Here is a 23,211-nt window from a genome sequence, read left to right as displayed (position 1 = left end):
GAAGGATTGACTATAAGAGGGGCCCCTTATGTCTCACTCTCAAGGTGTTCACTATATTGAATCGTTGCTAAGGCCTCCTTGTGTGCACGGTACTATAGTAGCGTGGCGGCCCCGACAACCGCCGAAATTCGCAAGCGACCCCCAAAAAATTAAAACCTCACACAGATAACACGGGATCCTACCCGCCAAAGCTACATAACCGATCGAACAAAGTTCGGCGGATGCCAAGGCAAGATTGACAGCTAGAATACTAGGCACGGAGGCCGGCCGATGCGTACAGCCGGGACATGGCTGTTGTATCTACTCGAACCGTGCTAATTTTATAATTACCTTGCTTGCAAGGTCTCTTTCGCATACACAATTCGTGGGAACTTTTACTTTCCACATGTTGATATTGGTTTCTTTGGACCACGTGTGCTCTGTGCCCCTCCGAAATAATTGTGAACAACAACAGCATCATCGGAATTTTTCCCACCTCTACGTGTTGCTTCGCTTGCTTTCTCCAACCTTTCGTCTTCTGCCTCCAGAATGCTACATGCTGGTTGTCTGAATTCTTCTCATCGAATTCTCGCAGAAGTTGTATCGTGTCACGTCCAGAGCTCCAGACAACGCAACATAAGCGTTGAATGGCGTCAGTCCTCCTGTTGGTGGGGGTGCAAGATCGATCAAATGTCCCTGAAATGTTGATTCAACTCATTATATTTTTCTATGCGTTTGAACACGGCTGTGAAAGACATGATTGCTTAAAGTTAGTACTAGAGTGCGATGCAGCGACTAGTTGCAAAGTATGTGCAAGCAAGGTCATGGTGCGAAGCAACCTTTCTAGTATCATTAGATATGCAGTGAATTACACAAGGGGCAATTAGCGTATAAGATTGCAGTGAAGGTATCCGAGAAAATGTTGTATGTATTAAGAATAACAAGGTCACTCCCCACCACTCCCCCTTCGTCTTATGCAGCACGATTATGATTATTTTTCTTCGCTTCAGCCACCCAAGCGACGAGACCATCCATATCAAGTTCACGCACTCCATGCTCGGCGTGAAGATGACGTGCAAGGTCATAGGCTCTTGAGAACATGTAAGCGCATCGGTACCGTTTGGTTCCCCCCTCGTCGTCCGCGGCAGGTGTAGAATACGATGGTCCGACCAAATGCATCTGAAATGCGTCCGGCCAAGGACAATGAATGTCTCTTCCGGTGCTTGAGTGGTTGTTTTGGGATTCCGGGTTCGTCGTGTAGTGAAGTCCAGTGAGAAAATCGATGGCTAGTGATCTTCCCTGATGATTTTCTTCTCTCTGATTGGCTACGCTCGTAGTGGAATCATCTTCCTCATCATGGTTTTCTTGATCCTTCCCCCGATGCACTTTCTCGATATGTTGACGCAAGACGTGTTTATAACCAAACGTCTTTTGGCAGTCCGCTTCCGGGCAAGTAAATGGTTTGAGTCCAAGATGAGAGATGTTGACGTGTTTGTTGAGTGCAAATTTCTGTTCAAAAAACCATTGGAAGTGAAGGTTACCATAACGGAAAAAAGGAACTCGTGCATACCGACTTGAATGCCTTATCACAGCTATCCTCCGGACAATGCCAATCTCTCCCGATCTCACCACCTCTTCGACGCTTGACCGCTCTCTCGCTGGATTCGTCGTGCCCATCATCCCCATTACACTCATCTTCCAGAGCATGCAATAACTCGGCTTCTCTTTCCCGTTGCTCATGAAGTCTCAAATGAGCCTTCAGACCCGTCTTGGTGGTGAAAGTCCGTCCATCGCATTCGGCATGAGGACAAGTTGGAGGATGCACGACACGAATATGTTGCTGTAACTCTGTCCAAGTGCCAAAGTACCGAAGGGTGGGGCTAGACGCGGAAGTAGAACCATCCTGGAGCCCTGATTGAGTGCACGAAGGATGCACGCATGCATATCTATTTACTGAGGGTATAAAGTTGTCATGTCAGGGAAGAGGCAAAAAAAAATTTTTTTTCTAACAATCAAAAATCACCAACATTCATGACTTTTGGCGTGGTTCCGCAATTTCTGAGATGTAGGAAACGATTTCAAGCACCCTTCGTGTCCACATGGAAACCGTTTCGAACCAGGGGTACAGTGGGCTGCGACGAAATGAGTACGAAGCTGTTGATTCTTGGAAAATGCTTCATTGCATCCTTCAGCTGAGCACTACATACATAATTCGTATGGATCAGTTATGGCTCACACAATCCAAACACACACACACACAAAAAAAAAAAACGCGACGCGAATTCAATCTTCACACAATTTTTTGAGCTTACCTCGAACAATTTAGCTCGCTCGTGGACGCATTGAATATGAGTTTTAAGTTTTTGCTCCGTCCAGAACCTTTTATCACAAGTATCAGCAGCAAAGTTGCATAAAAACGGACGTTCTTCGTAGGAAAGATGCGTGCGAGAATGTTGTTGGAGATGAGAGTCGCGCAGGTATGCCTTGGAGCATGTTTTGCACACATACGGCCGCTGGGTATGAGTCGGGAAGGAAAGAAAAAAAAAAACATTGGCCTCTATATAAGATTAAAGTAGAAAAATAGCGGCTCACCACTCCAGTGTGACTACGCTCGTGCTCGGACAATTTGAATGCTCGCGAATAACTTTTTGTACAATTGGGATATGAGCATTGGTAGGGTTTGTTGGGCTGGGGTTTCAGCAGGCTTCCCGTTTTTTCCGCTGAAGACTCGCAGGCATCCTCTTCCGCATCCGTGTCGGAATCTGACCGTTCATTTTCTGTGTCGTCAGTTTCCCTATCCCCTTCGGTGTTGTTGTGACCGCCGCCGGGCTGTAACAAAAGGGACGAAGCAGGCTCAAAGCGAGGAGAAGAAGTCGGTGAATGAAGTTCTTCAGCCCTCCGTTTCCCGAGAACGACAGGTGCCGGTGAGAGAGTGAGCACTGGCATCCTGTCGGGGGAAGGGGAGAGGGCAAAGCCAAATTTTTTTCAATTCAACTCAATTTCTCTTCCCGTCTCCCGGTGACAATAGATGCAAATAGAAATCTACCAACTTGCCCTGCTGTGACAATGGTGCTGGCAATTGATCAATATGCGCCTACGTCGCGGTTATTGGATCAATATTCTTTCACAGGGCCCGCTTGTGCAGCGGCAGTCTTGATAACGCTGGGAGATCCAGCAATTTTCAGCTCGGCATTCAATGAATCTTCAACAGTAACACTCTGGAACGCATCTCGTCTGCGGGGGGGGCAGATAGTGCTGCCTATTCTGTCTGCGCTATTACACGGGACTTTGAGTGTTCTTCTTCTTCTCAGTTTATCATGCGGCGGAGGAGACTCTTCAGTGTGAAGCATGATCAGGATCGCCTTTGCGCCAACAAACGCAAGATAGTTTAGATGATCAACAACAGCTAATATACATTCGACGAACTCGGCCAACTCTGATTCTTTCAAACACACTGAGCACCTTCGATCGAGACGATCAATGAGTGCAGTGACCAGAAACAACTTTTCGACTCCCACGTAGCTGGGCAATGTTTCCCTGCTCTGCTTGCTTGCGGAGCCTGGTGACCCATGGATATCTGGTCAGTTCATCAGTCCTTTTGCACAATTATTGGTTTGTGCCCTCACCACATGAGATTAATAAGGGGGAGGAGGAAGAAAGGATCACATCGTTCGCATTACTGCTTGATCGAATGCATCCGCTCGACCGATCTTCTGTGGGTGGTTTTGATTCTGAAGTTTCTCGCGTACCGTTCCACCCTGGACTGCTAGCAATGGTGCCTTCGAGCCACGCGAGTCTGTGGAGTTGACTCGGGTGGGGAGTGTTGTTGCCCCAGTGCAACCCGCCGCATGCGTCGGCGCTTGAACCGTTCCCGGGACGTTTGTAGCGGTACCCTTCTTCTTGAACAAGGGCATGGAAAAAACACTGCACCAAGTAGGTTTTGGGACGAGATCTCGAAACCACTCCAGTCCCACATTTATACCAAGCTTGGTTGGCTGAGCGCTCACAAGGTCATTGTGGCGTCGACACGATAACCATCACTATTGGAGCGAGATTATATTATCCGCCTGACCGGCGCCCGCGATCTGGTTAGAATGACCCTTCTTGTTCACGAGTCTGAGGTGATGCCTTGCTTTGTTATTTAGATTCGTTCTCCATTGAGTTGTTTGTTATATCTGTTGTGTTCCCCATTTATGTGGTTACGCATCCGCACGGCTATAAGAACTAGCGATGTAACAAGCGCTCAGTTCCAGATATACGGCAGCGTATATACATATGCTGACAAAGTACTGTGGGACCCGGGGGGTCCGGTGTGCGCGTCTGGTTTGCCACAGTAATGACTCGTAGCCGGCGTATCTAGTATTACTGATTTGCCTGTTCCTTGACTGTGCACTGAATCAGTGGAACCCGGAATTATATGATTACCATGTAAAGAGGAATGACTCTAACAGATATTAGCTTGCCGAGTTTGCCAAGGCTGCGCAGCACATGTACGTGCGTCCATCATTACATACGATGCCGTACACAGGCCGCACACAATGAGAGTGGGTCTTCAGATCTAGAGCTTGCCAAGTACTTACTTACAATTCCCATCAAGCACGGGTACGGTCCATAGTATTGTCAAGTGATCAATCCTCATGCAAGCAAAAACGACTCAGCCCTGTCAGGGAAGAGATATGATACAACGTGCAAGTCTCCGATTCCAAAGGTATCAATCAATACAGTGTAAAAAATGGGCGTAGCATGTTAGCATACAACTGGCGACTGCAACTGCGAGTCGACGAGATCATGTCATTGTCAGCGCATGCCCTTGGCAGTACACTCCGTTCCGCACCCCAAACCCATCCAACCCCAACCCCGACCCCGAAGGCAACAGTTCAGGTCTTTTTCGTTCCCTGACCCCTTCACCGGTAACATATGCATGAGGTCGCCCTGCAATCCAATATATGTGCCATCGATTCAGTCATCTCCATGTAGATTCACTGGTGTGTATACCCGACCCTCGTTCGTTTTCCAGAACGTGGATGAAAAAACGCCGTGGAAGACCAGCGCGAACGACAGCAACAAAGCGATCGACATGGTGGCAATTGTGAAATAAAGTTCCAAGCGTGTTCGCTTGAGCCCCCGAATCTCATTCTGAAGGAAGGTGGTGGTAATGTTGTTACTGGGTGTGGTACCGTTATCCGTAGGCGTTACTACGTCTAAGCGCGTCCTGCCTGGTGGCATGAGGAGCTCCTGATTCTTAAGGCCTATATTCGTGCCAGGAACAGGGACCTTCACGTTCAACTTTGGATCAAAGGTCCCGCCATTCTCCAAAATCAATTGAGTGACATCTTGTCCTGGAAATAGAGTTTGATTAGTCCCGCAAAACTGGTTACGGGTTGGGTATGTATCGTCAACGAGAAAGTTCCGGATGATGGCTGTAGTGCAATCAGAATGCTCCGCAAACGAGGTGTGTCCAAAGTCATCTTGCTCCACTAGATATGCACCGTCACCCAGTAGATCAGCGACAAATTTCGCTGATGTAAAAGGGGTGATCGGATCCGCTTTGTTTCCAATGACAAGAATTGGATTCTTCAATGTTGCATTCCAGGGTCCCATATAGCGCTCGGGCGCTCGCGTCACCCATTTATGGCAATAAAATCCAGCGTCGATGAGCATGGGAGCAACTGTTGAAGAGAAAGAAAGAAAAAAAAAAAAAAGTATCCATCAGACGAAAAAAAAAGGAAGGCAGAACAGGAGGAAGCACGAAAGCCACGCACACATCTGTGTTTCCGTAATCGCAGTGTATATCACTTCGTTGAAAACATCCGTAGTCGTGGTGTTTCCCCAATCCAAAGCATCGGCACAGGTGATGGCCTGGAAGGCATAGTTGACCTTGAGACTCCACCTGCTCCTTAGAGGAGGAAAGGGAATACGGTTTGAACCAAGTGATCGTCGTCGTCGAGTAGTGTTGCCGCTAGGCCAGACCTCATTAGCATAGTCGTATAATTTAGTCGCAAGACCCGGCCAATTTTTGGGTTGGTACATGCTGCTAAAGATCAGTTCTAGAAGACCATCATCAGCAGAATGGCATTGGTGCGGGGGGGGGGGGGGGGGGCACGACAACCACACATACTACGGATATCTGCACTTCCGAATGTTCCCCCTCCTTCCTTGAAGTCATACGCAGCATCCATCAAATCCATTGTCCACTGAACAATGCTTTCTGCCGTTGACCCATTGGTGGCGATCTCACAACCAGTGGGGCCGGCCATCGCGCAGGCCGCAGAAAATCCATAGAACACATCCGATGTATTCTGTAGCGAGTCGGACCATAGTTTGTATGAAGGTTCTGCGGCCCACACCTGAGGATTGACAACCCCATCGATGATGACGTGTCCAACGCGATGGGGAAACACTACCGATGGTGTGAGACCAATAGAAAGTAGGAAAGAAATGTTCACACCCACTATTGACGAGATAGCTCCCGATGATTGTACCATAACTGAATCCCCAATAGTTGACTGGTGCCTCAGGGCCATCAAATAGGTTCGCCATACCAATAATGTCCCGGACCACTGCAGTAGTACCGACATATCTAAGGTGATCGCCATTCATCTCCCAGCACTTTTGACCTAACGCGTAATAAACGAGGTCGGTTAGAGGTTCTTGAGAGAGAAAGGCAATCACATCTGGGTCCGTTTCGTTCTGATTGGTGAAATTCCCTTTTGCTTCAATGCCTCTGGATGTGAAGATTTGGGATTCAGGATCGATTGCATCATCGCTCCCGAGAACTTACTGTTGCAAGAAAGTTCCATTCAGGAATTCGAATTCCTCCTCAGAGCTGGAGAAGCAGTTGATATTCGGCTGAGTGCTCCCTACGCCTCGAGGATCGAATCCAACTAAAATGTTTCTTTCAAATTAGTTCTCGCACACCCGAGGATGAATGACGTCCTTATACCTATGTCATAGAAGCCACCTGGAAAGAGGGGTAAATCGTCAACGAGCGCAACGAAATTGTAATCGCAGGACTTACCGCTAAGTTCTGTGTAGTTCAACGCGAACTCGATAACATTCTCAATACCTGACTCCCCAGGTCCTCCTTGACGAAAAATGCCTTTTTAGTCTCAAGGAGAGAGAGAAAGAGAGAGATCTGAGTCTAGAACGGTCAAACTCACCGGGGTTAACGAAGATACTTCCCCGCCGTCGTTCCGTAGCATTAAGGCGAATAAGAGCAATTCGCGCTTTCCCGAGAGTAAGATTTGCATAATCCAACGGAACATCGAACGTTCCACAATCGAATCCCTCCTGATTTGGACAGGGAGACCAGCTAACAGTTTTGTTGAGAGGTGCATAACGATCATTGGCCTCATAACCAGCGAGAACAGACGAAACGAGTGCAAAACAGTTAACGGTGAAGAGGAGGCACCCAATGGGCCCCATCATCTGGGGAGTGACACCTCAGGAGTTGCCAGTAGTCCGACACCGGACTTCAAATTATGGAGGAGGGGGGACGATTGTAAGGGGACCGCAATATGTAAGGTAGTATGTAGTGTAAAGAGAACGCTGTGCAGGGCCCATGTGGATCTATATCAAATTGGAAGTAACCAATACGAAGCCGCAAACGTCCCAAAATGCGAAAATGCTTTGGAAATTATGCAACATGGGGTACGAGATGCGCCATCCCAAGCCCCCGCCGCTCGAAAGGATGGCCGGGGGAAAACGCCGCGATTGTTCAGTGATGGATGTCACGCAACCAAGCGCAACAACGCACAGGTACAGTTTTGTGGGCGGCAAAAGGCCGAAAAGCTGTGCGCGTTAGTATCGGACCTAAGCACTGCCATTTCGAGAGTTAAGTTATCCCACTTCGACATCATCAAATGGATGCCCCAAATGTTTGTCAGTGTCATGCAGGAAGCAATGATATGGGGAAAACAATCAGCGTGATTACAGGTGTTACATTGGATCAGCCTGCAGTTCTGTAAATTGGAAGCACATTTGCTCATCACCCTCATTGTGCAGGGGGCTCAAGTTCATTCTCGAGAACCACTGCGGGAATTGTCCGAATGACTCGGTGACTGGCCTTCCCCCGAACGTAGCTCGAGAAGACCGTCGGAAGCTAATTTGTGGAACGAGGAAGGACTGTTCATACTATCATCACACTTACTAAATGTTGTATCATGAATCATAATTGTACTTGCCTCGGTTGAAAAGTAGCTTGGGTGCTCGCAGCCTGGGTTTTCTTCTGCATCAATCCAGACCCTATGATTCTGTAGAGCCGTGCATTGTCCACATGTGCTTGAACAGAGGATGATGGATTATTCGTGGTGAGCTGGGGTGGTGATTGATGGCTGGCGTCGGCTTTCTTAGGGTGAGGCATAATGAAGGGCTTTGAAGCTTGGTGTGTGAAGTTCATTAACAGTGCGGCTGACCGACTGGATCTTATACCCAATCCTGATTATCGCTGACCATTCATTGTTGTTCCCCGCGCAACCTGAAGTCCGAGCCGCACTTATAACACAGCGCGCAGCAACTCTAGCAGCTGTGACGACCGGCAGATTTAGGCGAGAAAAGCCAAATATTACATGCAATCACCGTCGTGCACGTTATCTCGATGGTTTGATGCCCCAGGGGATTTCAAGCAAGTTGAATGAGTGACAAAGGCGCAGCACGCGCGCGTTAGGCTAAAGTGGCCCAAAGTGATGAAGCAACTGCGGCGTGTGACCCTAGGGCTCCCCAAGTTGAACTAGCTCACCGCCACATATTAGGAGTAGCAAGTCAAATAAGCACTACTAGATGGCTGATGCTGCGCTCGCTAAGCACGACCGACAATGATTGAGAACAGTTTATTCGGAGTAACCTTTGATTTAGATATCCTGAATTACCCTGCATATAGGTAATCCGTCCAGAGTACATGCAACGAAAACCCGCAGTGAGAAACTGGAAAGATCACTGCGCAATCCGCTGGTATTTGTATGCAGGTAGCGGATTGGTGAAGGACATTGGGGGAGATCTTTCAAAGTGTGGGACTGCATTCGGAACTTACTCCTGGGGAAACTGAGGCACTGCAGCCAGTTTTGGCATCGTCCCTCAGAGTAATGACCCTTCAGTTTCCAGGCCCGGACATAGGGCTCCACATCGCAGGATAGCCCAAATCTTCCAGAAGGTTTAATTCATTCGCGCCTGTTTGATGAGATCCTTGAGTGTCTTGAAACGATGAACAAATTCATCATATCCATAAGCCTGAAGTGGGGACAGATTAGGCTTTACTGAAGGGGATCGAGTAAATCCGCCCGTGTTTGATCCCATGTTGGTGATGATATTTTGTTACCCCGCGGCCTCGTGATGCTAGGCAGGTTCCCAGCCTCTACTAAAGTAGATCGTGATGCCATGTCGGTATGAGGGTCTCCTCCAACGTTCAAACACACACTCAAGAAGCATCAGGGGAAAAGAGTAGTGTTCTTCTTCAGAACGACATCAATGCGACTCAACGGGAAAAAAACAAGTTGACGTTTACGATCGTTGTTTTTGTTTATCAGTTTGTTTGTTTATATTGATTCCGGCCAACCAGCGCTGTCGTATTCTGCATCCGAGGCCCAAGCACTCCAAGTTCATAAAAGGAACCCCTCATCACACTTTTCGAGCTCACTTCATTCTCGACCCACGCACTTTGCTGGTCTTTCCTCCACAATCTCGCCTCTAAGCCCTTAATACATATCGCATAACAATGTCTGGCCGTGGCAAAGGTGGTAAGGGTCTCGGAAAGTAAGTCGATGGTTGTGCTTGCATTGAGTCGACCATAATCGAATCGTTTCTCTGCTGTCCAGGGGTGGTGCTAAGCGTCACCGCAAGATTCTTCGGGATAACATTCAGGGCATTACCAAGCCCGCAATTCGCCGTCTCGCCCGCCGTGGTGGTGTCAAACGTATCAGTGGTTTAATCTATGAAGAGACGCGTGGGGTGCTCAAGATCTTCCTTGAGAGTGAGTCATCTTGCCTGCTTGTGCTTGTCTCTTTTCTGTATGCATTCGACTGATACGCTCGTCAGATGTCATTCGCGATTCGGTAACGTACACTGAACATGCCAAGCGTAAGACGGTCACAGCCCTCGATGTTGTCTATGCTCTGAAACGATCAGGGAAGACATTATATGGTTTTGGTGCCTGATTCCTTTCTGTAGGTTCTCTGTAAATGGGGAATTCTTCGCAGACTGACTGATCTCCCATAGCATTTGGATTGTCATTATCTTATTTGTACTTGTATCTGGGACTAACTATTCTTCCCACCTTGAAATATCCATTACAGTATTTCACACACTGAGAAACTCCGTGAAGTACATTAATTCACACGTGAATGGGTTTCCACCCTTCAATGGTTACTGTACATGACCAACTACTGCTTTGTCAAAATTAGCGTGACACAATTTTGCCGGATGATGAATCGCAAAGGCATTTTAGTTGGGGGTGGGCAATGTAGGTTGGTTCCGTGTTCTGCTTATGTAATCACATGGAGCAGAAAAGTGTACCAAAAATGTCTCGTGAACTTTCTCACCACACACAACAAATAAAGAGAAACATCATTAGTAAACATTAATCAGATTGACCTAAAATAAAAATTGTTCAGAGGAATTTTTGAGAAAGTCAAAAATGGCTGTGTTGTGGTTGAGGAAATGTGTATAATTTGCCCATATCTTCAATTGTAGGAAGTTACATGCAAATTCCTCTGAATGTTTTGTAGAAATATACTATCTGCACCATATCCCCAATTTATATGCTCTCAGGAGGATACTGGAGAGAGAAAGTACAAATGGGGATTTTTGTTATGGTTTATTTGTACTTCCATTTAATTTATCAAGTCTTATGAGAAAGCAGGCCAATATAAGCTATGCAATGAAGCCAGTGCTTGTGTCAGCATCTAATACAGGCTGGATTTCAGAAATATGAGTCCAGATTAAGTGTCAAGGGTACCAGCTGGGTCGTGTTTGCCCCAATGCAGCACACAAGTACAAATAAACCATAACAAAAATCCCCATTTGTACTTTCTCTCTCCAGTATCCTCCTGAGAGCATATAAATTGGGGATATGGTGCAGATAGTATATTTCTACAAAACATTCAGAGGAATTTGCATGTAACTTCCTACAATTGAAGATATGGGCAAATTATACACATTTCCTCAACCACAACACAGCCATTTTTGACTTTCTCAAAAATTCCTCTGAACAATTTTTATTTTAGGTCAATCTGATTAATGTTTACTAATGATGTTTCTCTTTATTTGTTGTGTGTGGTGAGAAAGTTCACGAGACATTTTTGGTACACTTTTCTGCTCCATGTGATTACATAAGCAGAACACGGAACCAACCTACATTGCCCACCCCCATTTTAGTGTGTGACACCCGACCGCATGACTAACCGACTGCAGCTGGAGTTGTCACGGCTGTGCATTCCGGCCCATTCCCCACCCGTCCTGATGCTGCCCGAGCCTGTTCCCATTATGTGAGCGTGAGCCCCAACCTCAGCCCTGTCCCCCCTGAGGACTCCCTGCTCACTCCCCTGCTTGCCCCTAGGCTCCCCTACACTTGGCCGACTCCCCCACTGCCGCACCAACCTCCCCACCCTGAGTCCGCCTCCGGCACCATGCCCAGCGTGACTCCTCTACCCCACCCACTTGGCCCCTACAGGGCCGCTACCATTCCTGTGCCCGACTCCGGCCCAACTCTGAGTCCAGTGCCACTACGATACCATCGCCGCTATCACGGCCCTATGCTCCTTCCTTTATTTATCTGTTATTGTTTGTTTTGACCCTTGGTCATTGCCGGCCGCTATGCGGCCAACCCCGCTCCTTATTCATGTTTGCTTCCGGACCCTTCAGCCTTCGGCCCGGGTCCGCTTCTATTCATTCTTTCTCCCTATATATATCCTGTATGATACTTTATTGTACCTTAGCTCTAATATCAATTTGACCACGACCCCCAAGTCCTGACCCCAGCAAGGCAACCCCAGTAAGTCTGAAATGAGGGCCAAGAGACAGCCAGGGGGCACAGCGCTCCTTTAGAGTCGCTGAGGCCAAATGCCCTACCCTCGGGCCTTGTTCACGGCATCATGGCCAATAGCGGCCTGCATCAGCGACCTTCAGTGCCGACCCTGGACCAGTGTCTAACAGGAGTTCACCGAGATCAATGATAACTTAATGGGGCGGTATCACAATAATAATAATGATTAATTATTTTTGACTGCTACAGTGTAGGTATGTCATGACCCGGCGTTCCCCGGGGCCAGACGACCTCCTCCCTGACCTTCTCCCACGCCTGAACACTCCCCGCACACTCCGCTTGCCGCCCGTCGCTGTCTAACCACTTCCTGCCACCTCTCCAACCCCTCCCCTAATTGTCGTTGAACGACCTAGTGGCGCAGAGCGCCGCGACCTGTTGTCCCATGTTTCTCCGCACCTTGTTACCTCGCGGCGAAGGTCACGCTTGACCTTCGCTGTCTTGAACACATGCCCTTTGTTTGTTTTCCTCCTTCTTTTCTCCGCCCGCAATCTCCGCGAGATCTGGCGACTTATTCCCTATTCAGTTCCCTAGCGCTTATATACAGCTTGTAACTAATGCTTGTACTGTAGTTCGAAATCAACTAGAATTACCCCCTAAAGCTTACCTCTGTCCCCATGAGACCTCCGACCTTCTGAAGTATCGGGACCGCGTCGAGAATGAGGCGCAACGCTCCTCCTAGAGTTGTTGAAGCTGAAATCCCAGCTCACTCGCCTAAGTAGCCTCGGCCTCGAGATCGGTGGGGTTTATCCCTCGCTAAAGCTTGGTCGGGTGTAGGACGCCTTTACCACTAGCGGGCAATGCTCGGTCGCCTACAGCTACCCTCGGCGAACCTTTGCATGGTTCTGACAAGGTAGGTTATTTGCAGCTTCTCCATAGCGCAAAATTTTACTATTCAACTTGGCATTATATTAAAATCCTACTATGAAACCAATGTATTCTACAATTTTCTGGAGGGTTTTCGAAAAATTAACTGGTGGACATTATTTTTTTGACCAGAATTTCCTTTTTTGGAAGGTACTCAAGCACACTCACTCAAAGAGAGTTGTTTTGATGCGTCTATGTGATTTATACTTCTGGACTGCATACTCAGCTTGTATGCCAGTTAGCCCTTTTCTATACAGCAATGGAGCTTTAGTGAACAATAAAAAGGTATTATGATAACAGCATACTCATATGCATCCATATAGTGCCAGGTTTTTCGGAAGAAATGGCAGATTGTGACCAGATCACAGGAGTCTAAGCACTGGGGAACGAGATTTTTTGCAGTTTTGAACTTCCCATCAGTGGCAGCTCTGTACCCTGTTATGATGTGAGCATGGGAAATGGTTATATGAGGTGGCCTTGACCCACGATATTTTGCATAGCCCCATACCATCTTGATCGGGTTGAGCTCACAATGAAACTTGGGCAAAAACAAGCAGTGGTGGCCCCGCTCCTCCACACATTTTTGTAAGAGGGGCTTCTCATTCCTGAAGTCAGACTGTAAGGAAAGCACATGCGTCATACAGCACCAATCTGAGGTTGGAGTTGGTTCCTCTAACACATTGGTCAGGGAATCATCCACACTTGGCATCCAAAACCTCTGCAGCAGCAATGCATGCTTCTGCATCCTTGGCTGCCTGAGACTTGTGGCATTGTTCACAGGTCCCAATTGGCTTGCCACCCCAAGCATGAGATTCAGCCACAAGCCTTCTCCACACACCAGTACGCTCCTGCAGAACTGCTCGCATCCCTTTTGGTTTCCCCCACAACTTGCATGGGACAGTGATGTCACCTTCAGGATAGACCATTGACTGGACTTGGCCATGAGTATCCAGCTCATTGGGTAAGGGGGGAGGATTATCAAGTGGTATGATGGTTGGGTGCATTATTCTCTGGGATTGACATTCATCCCATTCACATTCAAGGCATCAGGTGCAAATCCTTTGTGACTGGAGCAGTCAAATAAGAAGACAGCAATGCAGTCCGGATATTTGAACTTGAATATATCAATTGCATCCTTGAGCTGGGCATAACATCAGGATTTATGAATTCAAGATGAATGATTTCGCACCTGATTCACAAGCTGCTGACCGTCTGTCAGGGCACACACCCTGACTAGCCCGGACCCACGCCTGGACCCGCATGCGTGCTCCGCCCCGCATGCTCCGGGCCTGGTTCCCACTTCTCATGTGACTTCCGGGTATCCCCGGAAGTTTTCGCCATATTGGGCCACTGTGGGAAAGTGAGAAGTTAACCTTCTTCTCACTTTCTTACCCACAGTAGCATTGTGCCCTGAGATGGGCTGTTTGTCAGGGATCGGCCCCTGACCCCGCTGTCAGGGCACCCAACCACACCCCAGAACCACCTTCCCAGACTTCCCCCACTTCCCAGACCTCCCCATCCCTACATACCTCTCACAACTTCAGCCCGCATGTGAGCCCACGGGAAAAATCACGTGGGTTAAGGCGAGCAAAACTCGCCTTAACCCATGTGACACCTTTTCCGAGTCATGGGAACATGCTCGGCTTCTACCTGGAGTCACGTTATGAACTGTACAGTACACTTCCTTTTTATAGTAGCCAAGTGGGGAATAGGGAAACTTACCCTTCTTCTCAACTCAATCCCTGCTTAGTCCCTTCAGTGAGTTTGAGGAGCTGAGGACAGGGTCTAGCACCCAACCACCCGGAACACCGCACACACCTAGGACTGAGGTCGGGCTGTCCCTGATCGAGCGAGGACCGAGCCCTGACACTGTTACAGGTCAGGCTCTGGGTTATAGAGAGAGGGGTCATGGGGACCCGGGTTTGTCCCCTGACACTGTTGTAAGCATGCTTGGGATGTAACCCAGCAGCAAACAAGAAAAGAAAAAGGGGGCAAAGAAAATCTTACTACCGGTAAGGCCACACACGGTCCCAGTGCAAGTGCATGATACTAATAAACTCTTTTAAAACTCAGAACTCACCCTGGTCCTTCTTGGACAGTCATCAGGGAGTCAGACTAAGCTCTTTAAATGTATGGAAGGGTCGCTCAACACCACAGTCTTTGTAGCACAGATGAGGGGTCCAACAACATAAGTACAAGATAAACTGGGCATATTTATAGAAAAAAGGGAAATCAGAACAAAAAATAAGAGAAAATAGCTGATGGATGGTGTCAATGGAAACAGGAAGAATGTTGAGAACTCGGCTAAGAAAAAATAAGGCAAAAAAGTGTCCACAAGGTAGCAATAAAATCAATAATTGAGGCCCATAAGGTCAATATCAGCCATCAATCTCGCTTCTCCACCGCATATCCATCATCCTAACTCCCGTCCCATCCTTCCATCCTCTTCTCCTGATCCATCGCTGTCCTTCAAGCTCAAAATCGTGTGAATTGGGGGGGATATGGGGGAAATGGTGGATATCCGTGAATTTTGGGGAAGTGGCAATATGAGTCTTGAGAAAAAAAGCATGGAAAAAATTGGAAAAAATGTGGAAATGTGCCGTGGGCATTGTGAATGTGTCGGAGGCTTGAGGGTGCTCGTTGGAGCCTCGAAAAATGTGGTTCTGGCCTTGTTTGTGTGGTACTTGCTGTGCCCTCCTACACCGTCCCACCATGCATCATGCCCTTTTCCCAGGTATGTGATTGTGCATGCATCGGACTTAATCTGGGCATTGACTGGACACGCTTTGTTACACACCTCTTCTTCATCTGTCAAGACCAATCGGCCTCGTTCAGTAATGAAATTGGAAACATGTATTGCCTGACCATTCCCTTTCTTTTTGAGGGGCTGTTGCCCATCTTTCAACCATGCATGACACCTGGATTCATTGGTGTGAAAGATGCTTTCATCTTGGTAGACAGGTATATGCTCCTTTTTCGCTAACACTGTTGGTAATGGTTCCATTTCGTTGCCATCATATTCACAAAAAAATCTGACACAGTTATGTGATGAGTTTGCACTCTGGAGTGCTGCTCATCAGCTCACCTGCCATATCCCTTTTCCCTTGACATCAGCTCAATGAACTTCTTTCGATATTCAAGGACATCGGGGCGCTCATGGCCATCTGTGTACACCCCCTTTTTTGTTTCTGTGCATCGATATCCCAATTTCCACAGCCACTGTCGAGCCATCCACTCACAGATCTGCTCACTTGTTGCATCAGGGGATAATGAAGGCAGTAATACCTCATTAACATGCTGCATAAGACACTGTGTTGAGATCTGTTTGGATATCGGTAAGCATTGCATGCATTGATTCAAATCTGCATATTCATACCTCACCCAACTGTTGTTCTGCCAGATACCGCTGGACACCCATTGCAACAACCTCATTGTGAAGGAGGCTTTTTTCACCTCCTTTCTTTTGGTGTCTTTTGGGGAGCTTTTGGAATTTTGTTATGTAACGAGTGATCTCTTGAATCCTGTGTGAAAATGCAGGTCCCTTGCCCATATGATGTGCAATAGCCAGGCTTGTTGCTTGTGCTGGTTTTCTGAGCTTTCTTCCAGGAGCTGATTGCCATGTTCAGTACAGCTGCACATATGCAGTCACAGCGGTAAGGAGTATAATCTCTTTCAGAGTTGCTTTTGAAGTGGCGCACAATGCTTGTTTCAGAAGCTGTTGAATAGTGACCAAGATATCCTCTTGGGGCTCATCTTCTGTCAGAACTCCTTCAATCAAGTTATGTACTTGAGCAGTAGAGTTTGGATCAGTGCTGCTGGTGGGGACTCGGATTGGGTCACTCAGTGGGTCAGGTTCGCATTCATCAACCATATCATTGTCTGATGTCTCATCAATCTGAAACAACTCATCAATCATTCAGTCTTTGATAGGATTTAGACACTTGTTACATACCATTTCGCTCCCACATTCATCCTCTAAGTTCATCGCACTCATCGCACTTATCAACTTGTCCAACTTCTCCCCAAATTCTTTTATTGCAGCTTCCAGACTCTCCACTGCTTCTGATCCCCTACCCTTTCATCAAAGCAAACTGGGTCTTCCATTGGAAATCAGACTGCTACAATATCTCACCATCTGGTGTCCAAAACTCGCGAAGACCTCAGCATCACATTTTGTGGCTGCCTTCGCTAACTCTCATTGTTTTGCTCTAATTTGTCGCATATGATGATCTGAATCGCTTGTATGTGCCTTCCAGAGCTTTGTCTAATCAGGAATTTCACCAATTTTATCAACACACAGCAGAATTAAGAATATATGTGGAATTTACCTTGTGGGTGCATTTTGTGACATTCCCCTGCCAGTCTGGCTCATGGAAAATGCTGAAAATTTTAGTCAAGCTTTCTTCAGCATTTTCCCTGGGTCCCTTGGGGCTGTCCTTGTCTGGCTGCACCTCTGAGTCTGTTGAGGAGTCGGAATCCCCAGCCTGATCAAAATCATTGGAGTTGGATCCAGGGTCAGCATCTGTGGAGAGCCTGACATGCTTGCAGAAGAATCTGGAGTCCCCTGCCCACTGCTCAAGGGCTTGTCGCTTGCAAGCACTTAGGGCAGGCATTTTCGGGCTCGGTGTTTGGCAGCACGTGATTTTTGCGAACCATTAATGCGTGATACTGCCCCTTTCTCAATTTCATATATTAAAACTGGGATGTAGCTTTGTTAATGGCATGTCAGATACATGCTCTATGGCATATGTGGCTTTTTATGGGGTTTCCACCTCATCAAGGCATAGTTTCCTAATTAGGATGGCACAGGCAGACATTTCTTGGAATGAAAAATTTTCATTACCCTGAATTATGAAAAAGTGATCTGATAGACTAATAGAATGTACATTTGTGTTGCTTTTCTGATAGTTAGAATGTAGTTTAGACCCGAATTGCAAGTGATGAAAGGGAATCTTCCTGGAAGCAAATGAGGCATCAAAAATAAACTGCCTACACTGTAGTCATGTTTGGCAAGCATCAAAATTTAAAACATGTTTTCCACCTTGTGAAAAAGTCCCTCATCCTACATACAGTTTTTCACCCCCCAATGAGTTTGCCTGCTCAATGATTACCACAAATCTCTCTCATTTCTTTGCATTTGGTAATGAAATTTGGCGTGTATGTACGTAGTTGCTAGGGCTACTTATGTACCAAATTTGAGGCCGAATGGACGCAAACAAAGGGAAAAAATCAGGAATCATAGCAAACCTGAACACAAAAAAGTGGCCATGTGTGCCACTTAACCATGCCAATCTCATATAGCTCTCCCCACCTTACCAAGAGCTAACCAAGCAGCCAGTGGATAAAAGGCCATCATTACACGTGCCAGGCTTTATTTGTTTTGATGATACACAGAAGCCGATCGGAAGCATGTTTCTATCCATCATTCATAACTTTAACCCGAAGAATCCACCAATTAACTATCCCTGATTCCCTGACTCTGATTCTGTCTCGCTTGCTTTTTTTAATGGGTCGGCATGCAAACTCATTAGAGTGCTGTAGGCATCTTGCTGCTGAGGCTAAGGAGCAACACATGCAGAAAACCCTTGCTTCCTACAGAACTCAACTCATACATTCGAAGCAGAGCAGTGAAAAGGCCCTTAGTGCTAAGGAACATGCATTAAATTGTGGGGTTTCCTATCCTACATTTCTATGGAGGCTTGATGCTGGGAAAAGTCGGCTTGAGGCTGCCATGAACCAGTCATGGCTGAATCAGGCAGAAAGTGACATGCTTGTAGAATTCCTTCTTCTTATGTCTGACTGTGGATTCCCTGCTACATGCAATCACACAATGGAATATGCATTGGAGGTTGCCCAGATATAGCACCCACACCTTACTCAGCTTGGCAAAAATTGGGTTGATGCCTTTTTAGTGTGCAACAAGGGCCAACTTGATGCCAAATGGAGTGCTAATCTCGAAAGTACCTGGGGTGGTGCCTTGAATCCCATAGCTGTCCAGCACTGGTTCCAACTCTTACAAGCCCATTTCAATTTTAGATGTGAGGATGTTTATGGAATGGATGAGAGTGGCTTCCCTTTTGGGATGGGAGAGAGGGTCAAGGTCATTGGATGCAAAATGACAAAAAGGGCTCATGTTCAACGTGATGGAAATCGCGAGAATGTGAGTGTAATTGTGACTATCTGTGCAGATGGTACTTCGGTGCCTCCAGTGGTCATTTTTAAGGGTCAGAATGTGAACTCAAAATGGCTGAGGGACAACCCATTGGAGGCCGCATGAGTTTGCAGTTATAATAGTCAACACACACTTATGCTTCCATCTTCCAGAGTTACTGTTTCAGAAAAAGGGTGGACAGACAATGAAATCAGGCTGGATTGGCTTCAAACTTTCAATGAGGCCACACAAGAGAAGGCTGTTGGCCGCTACCGCCTTCTTGTACAGTCATTTGCCTCCGAAATGCACACACCTCTGATGTACACACTGGCAATTTCTCAACCACAACTGGGCTGTTTCACTCCATTTTTTTTGCATAACATTCCACTAGACAATGCCTTCACAGATGCTGAATATTAACTACATTGGCTTCATGGTTATTTCAGGAAACACTGAAATATGCATTTTTAGCAAATTAGCAATTCAATTGATCCATGCTACAGTGTACTTGAGCCCCACTTGTGGCAATGTTGAAGAAGGACAGGAGAACAAGTGCCAATGGGAGTGGATAAGTACTTTTTTGAGCATATTTGATCTGAAATGGGCACTACATGCAGCATAAAGTCACAGCAACCATAGTGCAGCATATAAAAACAGAAAGCGGGTCATGGAAGCACAATAACAAGATGTGGGGCCCAATTCAGCATGTACAGTGGTTCCCATGCCTGATCTATAATTAGCAATGATAGCACACATCAGCAACTTGGGCAATGGCCTTTTCCACACCTGTGCACTTCAGAGGTCATGCATCAAAATCATCCCCCTTGGAAGATTCATTATAACACCATGAAAAATCCATATTTTCTTCCCAAAATTTGCCTGCACGGAGATGAGATGATGGTCTTTTCCTGAATAATTTTTATTGATTTTTTATATATACGAAATTCTCATCTAGGCGCTAAGCATGAAAAGTGTGCATTTCGGAAGTAAATGACTGTAGTGGATGGGCACAACTCACACTATAGTCTTGACTTCATAACCTATGCTCGTCATAACAAAATTGTCATTGTCTGCTATCCTGCACACACAACTCACACTCTCCAGGGACTTGATGTTATCTTATTCTCACTCCTAAAGTGAAGTTTCTCAAAACATTGTGATGCCTTCAATCTGCGAAATTACCCAAAGAAACTGAACAAGTCCTCATTGTTGTCAGTCTTTGGCCAAGCATGGATGGAGGCTATAACCCCAATTCACATCATTATGAGCTTCCGGGAAACAGGTGTCTATCCAGTTGATCCATCAGTTGTTCATCCAGAACAATTGGCACTGAGCATTGAGCATTCCACCCAGGGAAATCTTCCTCTCCCTGTGTCCTCACCTGTGAAGCATGTCATGCATTTTCACAGTCAGTTGATGTCTCACAGATATCAGCGTGACAACACACCTTCACCAATGGATGACTCTCAGGACATCGGAATGTATCTAAGGGACTGTGGTGGTCAGTATAGTGAGGACATAGATGAGAGTGACAGACCAATCATCGACCCCACCATACTTGCTGTGTCTCAAATGACATCACTCCCGTGATTGTTGCTGACACCCTCTGGAACCTGTGATACTTTACATGATTCCACACCCGAGCCTCTCACCATCCCCTCTGCCCATTCCCATGCAAAGAAGCACGCAATGAATGACCTAGAACAAATCATGTCATTCTCCTCATCCTCAAAATGTATTGTGTCAACCTCACCTCTGCGTTCAACCTTTAAACTCCCTGAACGTGTATATGGGCACTTTAACAATCTGCCTCCTATCAAGTGGGAGCTTACTGATGATGTGAACCTGGCATTCAAAACCCACACAGAACTGATGGAAGAGATTGGCAAAACTCGGCATGAGTTTCGAAAAGCCAAGATTGTGGTGGAGCGGGCTGCAATTGCAGTAGATGCAACCAATGCTCAGTTAGCATTGGGAGGGATGTATGCATCCAAGGCTCAGGTGCAGCTTTTGGCAAGAGAGGAAACGGAGAAGTCGAAGGATGAGGGTGGTCACATTAAGGGGACATTTGGCCATGTTGTGACACATAAGGGCTTCTTGAGGGATCAAGCTGAGCGTGCATGACAGAGATCTGACGAGGGAGAACTGGAGAGGCTGAAAGAAGAGGCCAGAGATTGATGGAAACAATTCAATGAGATGCAAAAGGGGGAGGTGGTGAGGTGGCACAGAGAAAAGGCACATTTGGTGGCACTCAAGCAAAAGGTGCCACCAAAGCCATCTGAGATCCTAATGAGGGACTGGCTGGCCGATAATTACCCCAACTTCAACAGAGCAAGCCTCCTGCAACATCGGAGGCATCAGGGGACATGGAACAACCAGTAGCAGGGTTCAGCACGAGTCTGTGAGTGCAATGTCACATGATGTCACACAATATCATTGAGGGGTGATATATGCATTTTGGGGGCCTCCTCGGACATGTACCTCACAGTAGAACATTCTCCATAATTTTAGTTCATTTTGGCAGGTATTTATGTTCTTGTTACTCTACAAATTTAATGAATTTTTTAATGATGCTTCGTGACTCTGAGGTGCAGATTAATGAAATCGGTCTCATTGGGGGGTGAAAAACTGTATGGATGGTTTTTTGCTTGCCTGATGTATCTCTTCTTGCACAGATGAGCCCAGACTTGAACCCAGCTGTCTCTGCTTTGTGGACATGCACAGCTGTAAGGGATTAACCTTACTTCACTATAATTCCAATTATAGTGATATCATTATGTTGCATCGCTATAATTCCCATTATAGTGATGCTATTATTTCTTTATTTATTTGTGCTGAGATATGTAAATTACATATGTCAGAGACCGGATCGAGATGAAGGATTGTCTCTGTGGCAGAGGGCTTCGGCCTCAGCAACTCAAGCCAGGAGTGCTGTGCCAAGTTACATGTCCATGCCCTAATTTACTTACTGGCAACGAGAACTAAAAGGGGGTCAACTCTAGTCGATTTTATTACTGAGGTGTAACCTATGTACCAGTTGAGTATATATAGCTACAGCGAGGGTGGGCCTGTAAATGGCAGGGCCGAGCTAATGGAGTTAAACATTAGCTGATTGAATATTACTGACAAGTCAGGTTATGGGGTTAGCGGAATGGTAGGCAATAACCCAGAAACGGAAAGGAGGGATAGGCCCGAAGGTGGGCTTGCAGGGCAAGCGAGTGAATTGCCCAGCGGAGGTGGGAGTGTGCTAGTGGATGTTGGAGCTGTCCGGAAGCCTTCGGGGCTCCATACTTAGGGAGGCATAGGTAATATATTGAAAAGAGGGGGTGGTGACCATCGAGGGAAGTGGAGGTGATTGCGGAATATGGGAGCTCCAAGGTTAGTGAAGAAGGAGCGGAGGTAGTCTGGAGGGACCGGAGGTAGTGAAGGACGATGGTCGTGGATTCCATCCTCCCCTCGCACCTCTGCCATACTCTCTGGTTCACCTCTGCCTCCGATCTCCAGTACCTTCTCCGGTGCCTCTTAGGATGAGGGGAAGTGGGGATGATGACTAACTGGCTAGAATGGGAAGAAGCAGCAGTCCAAATAGGGATGAGGGGGAAATGCAAAAGATACATTACAAGCAGCGAAAGTGCTGAAGATGATCCATGGAGCTCGGAGGTTGCAGAGCTTACGGAGGTTACGGAGGTGGGGTTGAAAGTCCGAGGAATATTGGCAATGGTGTTTACGTAGTATGAGTGTCAGGGTTCAGCACCCTGCCTTAGGGTGCCCCGGACTCCCCACCTACTTTACCCCCTTTTATTTCTTTGACTGTTGCCTTGTTGTTGCCTTTGTGTGTTGTGTACACACGCGCGCACGGGATAGCATGGGAACTTTCTGAGCGAGCAGCTCGCTCAGAATGTTCCCACGAGTCACAGCCACAGTTCTGGGCGAGCAACTCGCCCAGAACGTTCCCACGCTTACTGGGCACTGCCACCTGGATGTTCCCTCCGGGTCACACTACACAACTCTAGGAGCTGTATAGTTGTGGGCATGTGACCCATTCCTTTATATAGCAACCATGCAGGGAGATGAGACCTTTACCCTTCTTCTCATCTCATGCCCTGCATAGGCAAGTGTATATATTATCTTTCCTTTTACTATACATCTCATGCCCCGCATAGTGTGAGGACAGGTTAGATGG

At 47.0% G+C, this 23,211-nt stretch overlaps 4 protein-coding genes across 4 annotated transcripts; 2 read left to right on the top strand and 2 right to left on the bottom strand.

Annotated features, from left to right (window-relative positions):
- Window positions 1-951: 951 nt before the first annotated feature.
- EI90DRAFT_2917034 (uncharacterized protein) lies at window positions 952-2,925 on the bottom strand (the record flags this gene model as incomplete). Its single annotated transcript, XM_039054602.1, has 5 exons — window positions 952-1,488; window positions 1,550-1,932; window positions 2,007-2,178; window positions 2,292-2,492; window positions 2,572-2,925. The coding sequence occupies 5 exons, from the start codon at window positions 2,923-2,925 to the stop codon at window positions 952-954; spliced, it is 1,647 nt and encodes a 548-aa protein (XP_038917217.1).
- A 1,745-nt stretch (window positions 2,926-4,670) lies between these two features.
- On the bottom strand, window positions 4,671-7,770 carry EI90DRAFT_2971182 (Alpha/Beta hydrolase protein). Its single transcript, XM_039055715.1, has 8 exons — window positions 7,140-7,770; window positions 6,998-7,063; window positions 6,923-6,940; window positions 6,761-6,863; window positions 6,432-6,703; window positions 6,098-6,379; window positions 5,742-6,026; window positions 4,671-5,648 (listed from the first exon to the last, which is right to left on the bottom strand). Exons 1-8 carry the CDS (start codon window positions 7,405-7,407, stop codon window positions 4,939-4,941), a joined length of 2,004 nt encoding a protein of 667 aa, XP_038917216.1. The 5' UTR covers window positions 7,408-7,770; the 3' UTR covers window positions 4,671-4,938.
- Window positions 7,771-9,387: 1,617 nt separating this feature from the next.
- EI90DRAFT_2994661 (histone-fold-containing protein) lies at window positions 9,388-10,528 on the top strand. The gene is made up of 5 exons (XM_039056170.1): window positions 9,388-9,421; window positions 9,458-9,726; window positions 9,789-9,943; window positions 10,009-10,136; window positions 10,189-10,528. The coding sequence occupies exons 2-4, from the start codon at window positions 9,689-9,691 to the stop codon at window positions 10,125-10,127; spliced, it is 312 nt and encodes a 103-aa protein (XP_038917215.1). The 5' UTR covers window positions 9,388-9,421; window positions 9,458-9,688; the 3' UTR covers window positions 10,128-10,136; window positions 10,189-10,528.
- Window positions 10,529-20,738: 10,210 nt separating this feature from the next.
- On the top strand, window positions 20,739-21,152 carry EI90DRAFT_3122113 (uncharacterized protein; the record flags this gene model as incomplete). The annotated part of the gene is made up of 1 exon (XM_039063461.1): window positions 20,739-21,152. The coding sequence occupies one exon, from the start codon at window positions 20,739-20,741 to the stop codon at window positions 21,150-21,152; it is 414 nt and encodes a 137-aa protein (XP_038917214.1).
- Window positions 21,153-23,211: the final 2,059 nt, after the last annotated feature.

The sequence above is a fragment of the Cantharellus anzutake genome, assembly GCF_015039405.1.
Source record: "Cantharellus anzutake strain C23 chromosome Unknown EI90scaffold_18, whole genome shotgun sequence".
NCBI classification, from domain to species: Eukaryota; Fungi; Basidiomycota; class Agaricomycetes; order Cantharellales; family Hydnaceae; genus Cantharellus; species Cantharellus anzutake.
The sequence above is the reverse complement of the archived record's forward strand: the minus strand, read 5'-3'. Positions and strand labels throughout refer to the sequence as shown.

What these genes read in the sequence shown, in the direction of transcription:
- EI90DRAFT_2971182 (XM_039055715.1), bottom strand. Translation starts at nt 7,407, where the DNA reads ATGATGGGGCCCATTGGGTGCCTCCTCTTCACCGTTAACTGTTTTGCA. An exon ending in CGGGAGCTATCTCGTCAATA is followed by an intron (nt 6,380 to 6,431) that starts GTGGGTGTGAAC and finishes CACCATCGGTAG; the next exon opens with TGTTTCCCCATCGCGTTGGA. An exon ending in CGGAAGTGCAGATATCCGTA is followed by an intron (nt 6,027 to 6,097) that starts GTATGTGTGGTT and finishes ATGGTCTTCTAG; the next exon opens with AACTGATCTTTAGCAGCATG.
- EI90DRAFT_2994661 (XM_039056170.1), top strand. Translation starts at nt 9,689, where the DNA reads ATGTCTGGCCGTGGCAAAGGTGGTAAGGGTCTCGGAAA. An exon ending in GGTGGTAAGGGTCTCGGAAA is followed by an intron (nt 9,727 to 9,788) that starts GTAAGTCGATGG and finishes TCTGCTGTCCAG; the next exon opens with GGGTGGTGCTAAGCGTCACC. An exon ending in GCTCAAGATCTTCCTTGAGA is followed by an intron (nt 9,944 to 10,008) that starts GTGAGTCATCTT and finishes TACGCTCGTCAG; the next exon opens with ATGTCATTCGCGATTCGGTA.